We start from the raw sequence: 11510 nt of genomic DNA, 5'->3' as shown, positions 1-11510 counted from the left end.
TTTTGAACTAAAATTTATTTAGGGTCTTACCATTTTGTGAAGAAGCATTTGGAGCCAACATATGTTCCATGTAACCCTTCTAATTGACCATTGCAGCCTATTCGTGTCACTGCAATCTGTTTCTTGTTCAGCATGTTGTTATATTGCTGTTCATTTTGCAGCTATTGTGAACTTGCAAATACTATTGACAGAAATACTTCAAATACTATTGCAAACTTGCAGCTGTTTAAGGATATAAGACCTATTTCTATTATTTCAACCATACTATTGACATAAATTATCTTGCACTTGCATGGACATTTGCTAGATATGCAGACAGATCTTCCACCGCCATTTGGTCTAACTTTGATTTCCCTTGTGGTAATGCTTTGTTATGCCACATTGCCATTTCAATTCTGTTTCAGGGAAAATGAGCTGTCAAATATTGAGATAATCGTAGCCGACATCAGCAAGTTTGAGATGGAACGCTCTTTTGACAGGATCGTATCTATAGAGATGTTTGAGGTATGGTTCAGTTTGGTGTATCTATAGAGATGTTTGAGGTATGGTTCAGTTTGGTGTCTTGCTGTGCTTTGGAAATTCATCAAGGTAAATGGTCGTTTGTCATGGCCCTTTATGTAGCACATGAAAAACTACAAGTCGCTTCTTAAGAAGATATCCAGGTGGGTGAAAGAGGATGGCCTACTATTCGTTCACCTCTTCTGCCACAAAGCATTTCCATATCACTTTGAGGTAGCAGATTAACGATCCTCAGTTCCACTGTTCATTTGGTGCATTCCACCACCTATTTAACTGCAGCTTGTATCGGTATTTGTATTTGGCTGGTGCACAAAGTCATAGCTAATCTGTGTCAGATGATGCACACATCATACTTTTTATTTTAATAGCTAAGGCATTCCATGTGGCCTTAAAGTTGTCCTGTCCTCAAAGAACTTAGGCTCTCAGTATCCGATCCATACTGAAAGTGATAGTTCTTTGATGTAAACATTGAAAGTCATAATTACTAATCTTCACCAGTGTTTTAGCACACGGGTAGTATTTAGGTTTTCACTTCTTTAAACTTAAAATGAGTTAATCTTTTTATTAAAATATTATTAGTTATGTTAATCTTCATCACCTCACAATTTGACAGGATAAAAACGATGATGACTGGATCACGAGGTACTTCTTCACTGGAGGAACAATGCCATCTGCAAACCTACTTCTATACTTTCAGGTAGTGTATAACCAGACATTCTTTTTTTTAGAACTGCCCTTATGCATTAAATATGAATATTGGTTGACGGGCTATCGATCAATACTCTTGTTAATGTTTATATTTACTAACTCTGGTAACGTGCGAGTGTTGATATTGTACTGACTATATTACTGCAGGAGGATGTATCTGTGGTATATCATTGGCTTGTTAGTGGCATGCATTATGCTAGAACTAGGTATATCCTTCCAAACTTCAAACTATCCTCGCCCTAATAATCCATGAATTCTAAAATGATTCTAAAAATGTTTCTCGTAAATCTGGTTCCTTGGTTCAAGGTTTGTTTTATTGGAACATACATTTACATAAAATTAGAATGGCAATTCCATACATGTGTAATGTATTTCGTTCAAGTTTGTACTACGACTACTGCACATGTCTTTGTAAATTAGTATCCATTGTAAATTAGTAATTGTAATATGGAATTTGTAAATGGGTAATCATAGTATGCCAGCATTAGATGATTTGTTTTGTTTCCTAGACTAGATTCCTCTCATCCGCATTGATGGCAGCATAGAGGTATATCCTTTTTCTCTTTGCTTTCTAAGAATAGGATGAGTTTAATCCTGATTATTCTCCGCTGCAGAGGAAAGGTACACGAATCCGAAACATCTGGCCATCCTGGACAGGTAAATGGAGTTTCTCAAGTACCATATTCATAGTAGAGGTGCCTATTGTAAAAACAATATCCATAGAGTTCCATCAGTCATCATGTTGCTGAAAAACCTGTTACTGGCCCTTTTGGACAAAAACTAAAGCCTGAGTGTTCCAGGTTTGTACTCGGGGTGTTGCACTGACCAAGGGAATCGTGTTTTCACCCTCCTAACATGTTGATTGGTTACATGTATCAGTCTTGATAGATAATTTAGATTTTAGGTAATTCCAATTTGTTCTCATTGGTAAGAGTAAGTGTGATGCTGGAATATGGATAATTAGTTTAGTCATAAATGCCAACCTTGGTTGTGTTGCAACTTTTGAGTGTGGATATAAAATTAGTGTTACCGTGGTGTTTTGCTAAACGGATTGTGCATGTCACAGTGATGTTTGTTATTTCATATATATGGTTTATACTAATTTTTAACTCTCATGGCAACGCACGAACACATACCTATACATACTTAACAGTTGTGGAGAGTTGTCGTTTTCTCTCTTGTTGCTGCCCAATTTGTTTTATCGGCTATTGCTATTGTAGCGACAACAGTCACAACAAGAGGCTAAGAGAGATAGGATTGTTTTGTAATGCTACAACTGCAAAAGAAAGATATTCACTCCGTAGCAACGCACGGGCATTCACCTAGTTACAATTGGAAGCTAGAACAATCATAAAGGACCGATAGAACAAAACGGTGGCAGAATATGGACCTAGGTCCTAACTTATCACTAACATCATATTGACACATGGGCTACACTACCCACTCACAATGTGACTAAAAAGATCGAACAGTGTTCCAGTGCGCACTAACATTATATTGACAGTTGAGAGTAGGGATGGTAGCGGGTCGGGTTGTGTTCGGGTATACCAATATCCGATCCGATATCATACCTGACCCTTCTACAAATATCCATACCCACCAAGCCAACCGGGCAAAAAATTGTACCCGTACCCGCGCCCACCGAGTACCCGTCGGGTATCGGGTATCCGGTGGATATGCTAGTGTAAAATATAAATCAGCATGTAAATTGATGGCGGATGCTAGCGGACGGCCTTCGGCGTGGATGTTGATTGACGGTGACTGCCACTATAGGTGGACAACAGTGGTGCGACGTCGCTTCGACCACCGGCCTCCACGCAGCTGCCACTGCAAGCGCGACGGCGTCTGCCACTGCAGGCGGATGCGGAATTGCTGGCGGACGACGACTGCCATTACTTGTGGAGGGCTAGGGAGGCGACGGATGCTCCTTCGGTTGGCGGCTCAGTGCAAATCTGGGCGGGGCAGGGGTGCCGGGCTAGGACCTAGACCTGGGACAGCGGCGCAGGGTTAGGAAGTTAGGAGATAGCAACAGGGAGATGGGGTGTGCGTGTGTTTGGCCTTATGTTTTCTTTCGACTTTGGTTTCATGGGTCGAAATACGGACAACACAATATGTGAATTAATATTTCGGGTATCCAGTGGATACCCGTCGATAAAATATATTATCCGTACCCTACCCGATATATTTCGGGTATCCGATCCGACAAGACCCGCGGGTGAATTTTTCTACTCGTATCCATGTCCATCGGGTACGAAACCCGTGGGTATCCATACCCACGGGTCCAACTGCCATCCCTAGTTGAGAGATATAATGCACATAAATACCAGCCTATCATTTGAAAAGCTAAAATAATAATAGGCTTGATAGTTTTGTCCATGGTTCAAACAAATTAGAAGATAGGATAGAACCACATATGGGCTACACTGCCCACACACAATGTGACTAAAAAGACCAAATAGTGTTCCAGTGCATAAAATCAAAATAAGTATTTAGTGGATATTTTACTGGACATAATTGGTCCCGTGCATAGAATGATGACTTAAATCAAACTGAGGTTGTTGTGTGAAACATCATGGTACAAAAACAAATGAATTTGGAACAATATGTACGAAGAAAATAGTGAACTCTAGTAAATACTAAGCCACCCAAGTTCAGTTGCTTATTTTTTCTTAACACGGTTCCTCCTAGGTGGTTCAGGTTTACATTTAAGAAACAAAGTAAGCAACCAATATATGCCCATAATTTAGGATTTCCATGCCAAAAAAATTCCTGAAGGATATGATGCTTACTTGTTCAAAAAATTGACAAAAAAACACATCATTTGTATCCATCCATCATCACCATCCATCAGGCAATCGTTCTCTACCCAGGAAATAAAGGACACCAGACCTATCGCGAGGAAATTGATTCCTACGGGAACACAAATGGGGCAGGGGGTGAGAGATTAGAGCAAGATCTTAATTAGTTAGCATTGATGAGTGTTGTATTAGATTATTTGAGAAACATGATAGATATACTTTGCATACTTGATCCTAAAAGCCATCCATGAGAACAAAGTCAGCATGAGCATCAGTCTGTTTGGCACAATAGACACCATTAGAACAAACTAATAAAAGATCAAAATGTTAGCTTACCTTGATATCCAACTTCTTGCAAATCTAGTAGGGGCCAGTCATTCAAACAAAACAGTAGAAAGGAAACATAAGTACTTTATCAATTCAGTTGCCAAGAAATCCAGAGCCAAAGGATAAATATGGCCCTTATGCATAATCAACTGATAGTTCTTGAATAACTTAGCAATCCACCTGGGCCCCAAGAACTTAGCAATCCACATTTGACAACCATTCACTAACTTCCTAAACAAAAAAATGCTTACATTATGTAGGTAATGAAGGTGGTTGTTGACATGTGTGACTTTTTTTTATATGGATAGATTCAAAACAAAACTACAACATATATTTAGAGAGCTATTGGAGAACTCATTTTTTTACTACCAAAGTTATTTAGCAACTCCTTAAATCTGTGATTTAGAGAGTTAAAATTTACATAACTACTGGAGCTGCTCTAACAGATATGACCCAAGTAGGTGGTATGATTTAGTTTCTCAAAAACTCCAACCATTTTTAGTATCCCATCTAGTAATTTATATGCTTTGCAAACACAAATCAAGCATGTTCATCCCAGGAAACAGAAAAATGAAGCATGTAAACCTCAAATCATGTAATAAGAAGGGATATCTTGTTTTAGGCCTCAAGTTGTACCACCAATTTGCACCAGTCATTTTAGTTGGCATCTATGTATCATGTGGTATGTCAGTCCTTTACTTTGGCATTGTAATATTATAGGCTTATGACTGGTAAAACAGCAGCCCCAGCTGCTCTAATGAATCTAGTGCCCAAGGGAATAGGATACCATGCAACACAGTACCTGGATTTGAAGAGAGAGAGAGATCTGTTTTCAACACAAGTCGCCCCACAAAGTTTTGCAAATCTAGATACATGTACATGTTAAATTATAATATCACCAAATAAAAGGAACATAGAACATACCAAGATGCTGGATGAAGATCATGCAGTCTGGCATCCAAATTCAAAGCCAAGTTATCAGCCAATAATCTGATCTTGTCCTTCAAAGCCAACAAATTGATCCATAGCTCTAAAAACATATCAGCGTGCCGTCGCAAAGTCAAAGCTAAGCGACATCGCTCCCCCGCGGCCAGCACCCTCCATAGTAAGACCAACTCCATCCACCCACTTGTCCCAAGATCAATCATGATGGATTTCACTTATTGTGGGCAAAGAACAAAGTTGAGAAACTGAACCTGCAATGGGTGAAAAAAATATTTGTTAAAAACGCGATACCATTCACAAAATATAGCAATAGCCAGTAGCCTATCATAATACAGAACTTCTAATTCACATACATTCAAAATTGAAGTGTCCTTGGTTTCTAGCCATCCCAATGTTCCCGAAAATGGGCATAAAATAGTGCAATGCAGGCGAAGTACTTGCACAGTAGAACTATGTTCAATACTAATGGCAAACGTCAAACTTAAAATAAGAGCAAATCCATCAGATTCTAATATGATACAGTCAACCAATTCATCTTGTGTACTACAACCTACCACATAAACACCACCTAGTAGACACCCTTTTGTCTTTAATCTAGGGAACTGAACAACCAACTGATAAGCAAAAGATCAAAGCAATGCCATTTCATGATATTAAAAATGGGATTAATATGAAATATCATGTTATACGGTGAAGTAATAAATGGATAGAGTTTGTTAGGTGTAACAATTTTCAGAACATCAAGTAGGACAGATGTAATCTGGAAGTGTCTACCCATTTCCTCCCTTCGTCACTCAACAAAAAGTAAGTCAATGTAGTATAGTATGATAATTTGTAAGATTGCTAATACAACTAAACAATAACCATTCTTACAGTTTCCTTTTTCATCACCTTTGTGAAGATATTTTCTACAGTATTGGTAATAGAAATTTTGTATCTTCATTGCATCAGTTCCAGCAAGCTTGCTCTTTGTCTCTTGTTCATCCTACCAGACAAAAAGGGCAAACATCAACAAACCAACTATAGTTTATTTTTGGTTGGATGGCAGAAAGAGTATTTGACAATTGACAAAAAGGAGCAAGTTTTCTGAACGTACACAGTTTTGTGGATGAAAATAAATACATGCGTCTATGTGGGTGCAACATGGCGCCTCAGATCGCGGTCTCAGAAAAAAGAAGTTCCACTCGAGGGTATAGCAGCGTGAGGGTGCCAGAATCATAAATGGGGGAGTTGGGGGAAGGGCAGTATGAAGTCCTCGGCCATGGGGGTTGAACTTGGAGATGAGTGATGCACGTAGTTTGTTTGGAGCGTGGTGGTGGGTCGAGGCCGTGGCATCCAGTCATCTATTCCGGCGAGCCTCGGGGCGGGCCGCGCTGACACCTGGGCCGGTGCGCCGTTAGCGATGGCGAAATCGGGGCCAGGGCGTCGGCGGCGGGATCGGGGCTAGGGTTGTTGGGGATCTTGGCTAGGGGTTGCAGCCTTGCAGGGGGGTCCGAGCGTTGGTTTGGACGCGTGGGATCGTTCTGATGGTGGGTGAATCGGACGACTTAGATTGCATAATGGCACAACAGACAACTGAGATTGCGTAACAGAATTACCCAATAGGTGAGAACAACAACACCGATTAGTTAGGTGGAAGAACTAAAAGAAGAACAGTAGATAATAAAGCTAAAGTTAAGAAGAACACAAATTACTAGTAGTCTATAAATCTCTATATTTTAGACCATATTGTTCTGTCAGTGTTATCAGAACATTTTTATTGGCCTCTTGCATCTTTTGGCTTCAAGTGAAGTTTTAAGTTACATCACTTGAATTCTTGAAACTAATAAATGCTAAATAGCTAATCCACTTTGTCTAATAAACCATGCTGGAATGGATATGATCCTACTCCTATCGAAAGAAAGAAGTTTCGTTAGCAGGATTTATGAAAATAAACCTCTGTAAACTGTATTTATGCAACTAAAAGGTAGCAGGATTGTATCAGTGAAAACAGTGCAAAAACAGATCCAAGATTCTGGGGTTCTCCAGATGTGACTAAAATCAAATACTGCTGAATTTGTGAACAAAACTGAAACTTGCTGACCATTTAGGGGAAAATAAACAAGCTAAAACAATTTATAAATTGGGACGCATGGAGTAGAATATTAAAGAAAAATTGCAAAAAGGTTCATAACTTGTGAACTGTGTCAAACAAGCACAAACTTGATGTTTGCTTCAACTTTCTAATGCTAACCAGGGATGAGGTGAATTCATTTTGCCAATAAAAAACCTCAAAACATGACATAGTAGCAGTAAATGGTCATTACATGGATTTCATTTCACAATAGTTGGTTGGAATTAAATTAGCTAAAATTTGTAGACATAAGTAGCGGTCAAATAGATTATAACTAATCAATAGCCTTATACTTGAGAAGACGAATGGGTATAGGCACAGAATGAAACACCAGGCACATGGACTTACAATCTGTCCAATTAAGATTCCTCTACTGTCTTGAATTTTCCTCTTCTAAATCTAGAATTTTCCTCTTCTTTAAAATAAAAATTAGCTTGATGAATGAGAGAACTAAATACTAATTGCTGCAGACTGAAATGTCAATTTAAATGATATGATGTCACAGTTTCTAGTGGCTTTCTATAGCCCATCTATCATAAATTTTCATAGAGCTTTCAAAAGAAATAAATATGCATACTTTCTATTTAGCTTTGCTTGAACAAAATAGGTCATCATGCTGTTGTTGATCTTCATATCCTTTTACTATGGTTTGATAACCCTTTGCCAGGTCATCAAACGGTGCTTGGCTTCAGAATCGACATATAATGCTGCAAGCAATATAATGAAAGATCAGTAAGGCCGAAGTCAAAGAACCACTGAGCAACAAAATATATATAGATAAAACCAGAATGTCATTCACAAGAGCGGGGGTAAACTCACGGCTGAAGGGTAAGGAAGGAGGAGATCAAAACAGGCACCACCGTTCTGGCGCACAGAAAAGGCCTTCGTTGGCAGCTGCGATCCAGGCCAGTGTGGCCTCACGACGAGCAGTGAAGAGTATTTGTCCCGGTAGCAGCCGCTCTTGACTCGATTCTAAAGAAAGTAATTGTTTCATTATATCGAGGAAAAGCATAACCAAGGATGGTAATGGCAGCTCCTAGTGCATTAACAGGGCGGACATGCGTGTGGCAGATAATTATCTGATAGGTCCCAAACACATGATATTTCAAACAAGATGTGCTCAAGCATGTATACAATGTAGCAAGAAAATTCTATCTGTAAACATTTCCCATTCTTAAGATCAGCTAAATATCAGGCACTATGGACTTGCCATCGGGGCAGACATGACGTCCCAAACATATGTTCTTAGCTATACATGGAACTTTGAGCTCGCTAATCCAAAATTGGGGATGGTGATTCTACCAATATCATTGCAAAATTTGCATAAGTCAGCACAAAAACGATCACAACGACTAAGGATAGCAGATTCTATTCACATAGATCCTATTTAAAATGACCAGATAAGAACACATGGTAGATAGGTGAAAGGAAAATAATGAAATATTACTGAAGGCAGTTGCCCATTCAAGACAGGGCTATCAGGACATCACGAGTTCAGTGTATATTACAGGTACTAATTAGAACAATAAATACTATCAGGACACAATCAGGAGTGTGCCCATTAGAGGAACGAGAAACAATTAAAAGGCACATCATAGAGATAAACTAATCGTCAAAATCATAATTAGACGGACAAAGCACTTAAGAATTGAGATATATCACATCGATGACATCGTGTAACTTTATAATTGAGATACAAATCTTTCCAACAATTGCTGGTCCAATAATATTATTTACATTGTTCACAACCTAGAAAATGACAATATGACTTATTAGTCCAATATGAAAAGAGAAAATAACCCATAAAAACAGAATGGTTGTAACCACAAAAACCTGTTAGCTGTGGTTTCAAAATCTAAGCCAAAAACTACACTTAGTTAACTGAAGTTTAGAGCATATACTTCAAAAGGTTCTCAAAATAAATTTATTGCACATAAAAGGTGGAGGATAGAAATGTTGGTTTTTATTATATAAAGTTAACCATAACCATTGGATGCATGAATGATTATGGTGAATACGAGTGCATGGCAAATAAAGCTAGTATAATACCCTCAGACTGAAATATAAACATTGGTTGGTTAACTAACCTTAAGAACACCCTTGCCAAAATAATCAGATCCACCATTCCTCAATTCCAAGGCCTCATATATCTCTGAGAGGTCAATTATTTAAAGATAAAAATGTCAAAATTTTGTGCATATGTGCCAAACATACAGAATTGGAGGCAATCGCAAAAAGGTGACCTATTCAAAAAGCAAAGGTGTTTGGACCACAAACAGAGATTTCTCAAAAAAATCCATCCCAAACCAAATAACAGATATTGACATGTCAAAATTATTAAACATGGCATGGTATCACATTTAATCTTTTTGTTCAACATCACCAAAAAGCAGATTGTAATATGAATTACAACTGTGCCGACTAAATCACCGTGGGGCATGGGGGTTCACCAGATGTCGACTCTGCCGCGGCCAAAGTACCGGTACACGAACTGGGGGATGCACGAAGGTTGACGGTGCTGATGCACACCAGCAGTCAATAGGCCACCTCGAGCACCTCGTCTTCGCAGCGCTGCTGGAGGAGGCCGAAAGCGAGTATGGCTTCCGTCACCTGGATCTCTTCCAACCTATGGAAAATAACGATATTAGAAATTGATATGAATTTAGAAGACAAAGTGCACAATACAACGCGATACATGTACATCATACACCTGCATGAAAGAAAATAATATGAAGATAAAGGCACTAAGTGGAAGTAAAGGAAGTCAATGTACAATCTGCGCTCCTTCATGATGAATGTTTTCAGTTAATGAATATCAATTCAATAGATATCTTTTATGTAATAAATTGAACATTAAGATGCATTTTTAAAACAACATAATTGCATGTCCCAGGCCTAGATAAGTAAATGAAATTACCAAATAAATAGGATAAAGAAACTGGATTTTACATGTAACAACATTCAGAAACACCTGAGCTGGAGGCCTGCAGTAGCAAAACCGATAAACTAACTATGACAATGAGTAAGCAGCCATTAGCCCATTACACAAAGATTAGCTACGACATACTGTGCTTGACTGCTAGTTGTTTCTTATCCTCTAAACCACTAAAAATCTCTATGCGAAGCAGTGCGATACATGTACATCATACACCTGCTCACATAAGAACACAAACAAACTGTTATGAGCCCTGACCATTCGAAGCAAACAGGATTACACGGGTGAGCTGCAACTAAAGGCAAGTGGTCGTACCCTCCACATGGCGATGGCAGCGAGGTCCTTCTCCAACTTCTGCTTGAGCATCATGTTGTACTCGACGGGGTCAACAACCATCTCCAGGCTGACGCCGGTGCCATGGCCCCTAGTGGCTTGCTCTTCGCCTCCTCGACTCTAGATCCATTGCTACCTCTACTCTACGGCAACGATGGGACTCGAGCTATTGAGCACGACCTCCTCAAGAAATTTCTGGAAGCACCACTCCGACAGGCACCAGTTCATCGTGTCCGCCGCGTCCCCCCTCCTCCTACTCCACCTAGTGACTGGTGCAGCAACATCATCAGCAACCACTGGTTGAGGGTGCGGTGGGGCCTAGCAGGGGTTGGGGATCTCCTCCACGGAAAAGACGCGCTCCATGCCAAAACGAGTCGGATCACCATGCTCCATGCTGTCGTGAAGAGGCAGTCACCATCGGAGACGGTTGCGCACGGGGAGGCCGACGCACGGAGTGAACGCGGGGGCAGCTCGCATGGGGGATGTGGGGAGGCAGCGGCTGCAGACGGACAAGCGAGATCTAGGTTCCTCAGAAGACGATGTCGTGGAGCTGTCTGTGGATCTGCGGTGCACGCGGGGGTGAGGACGGTTGATGTCGCCGACCGGTGGGGTGGTGGAGTCCGCCGGTGGGGGAGGAGGAGGCCGTTGTGCCGCGCGTTGAAGAGAAGGGGGAGATGGAGGTCGCTGGAGTTGGAGCCGTGGTGGAGGTTGCGCGGTCGAGGCAATGGATACTGGGCCGCACGTTGAAGAGGAGGGGCGCTGGGCTGCTGGGCCGCACGTTGAATTGTTGGGCTGCATGAACGCTAGCACATAGGCGCTGGTATGGGATTTA

The 11510-nt window shown here is 40.5% G+C and overlaps 1 protein-coding gene and 1 pseudogene across 1 annotated transcript; one reads left to right on the top strand and one right to left on the bottom strand.

Moving 5' to 3' along the window:
- The first annotated feature begins 345 nt into the window (after positions 1–345).
- Positions 346–1470, top strand: LOC103640019 ((S)-coclaurine N-methyltransferase). The gene is made up of 4 exons (XM_020544605.2): positions 346–504; positions 622–732; positions 1133–1216; positions 1375–1470. Exons 1-4 carry the CDS (start codon positions 364–366, stop codon positions 1468–1470), a joined length of 432 nt encoding a protein of 143 aa, XP_020400194.1. The 5' UTR covers positions 346–363.
- Positions 1471–10050: 8580 nt separating this feature from the next.
- On the bottom strand, positions 10051–11041 carry LOC111590152 (bZIP transcription factor RISBZ2-like; annotated as a pseudogene).
- Between the last annotated feature and the right edge of the window lie 469 nt (positions 11042–11510).

Source organism: Zea mays, chromosome 9 (genome assembly GCF_902167145.1).
Source record: "Zea mays cultivar B73 chromosome 9, Zm-B73-REFERENCE-NAM-5.0, whole genome shotgun sequence".
Taxonomy (NCBI): Eukaryota; Viridiplantae; Streptophyta; class Magnoliopsida; order Poales; family Poaceae; genus Zea; species Zea mays.
This window is presented reverse-complemented; position numbering and strand designations above follow the sequence as displayed.

Coding starts and splice junctions, on each gene's coding strand:
- LOC103640019 (XM_020544605.2), top strand. CDS start 364: ATGCTTTGTTATGCCACATTGCCATTTCAATTCTGTTTCAGGGAAAAT. Junction 505..621: donor TATCTATAGAGATGTTTGAG/GTATGGTTCAGT, acceptor CCCTTTATGTAG/CACATGAAAAACTACAAGTC. Junction 733..1,132: donor CATTTCCATATCACTTTGAG/GTAGCAGATTAA, acceptor ACAATTTGACAG/GATAAAAACGATGATGACTG.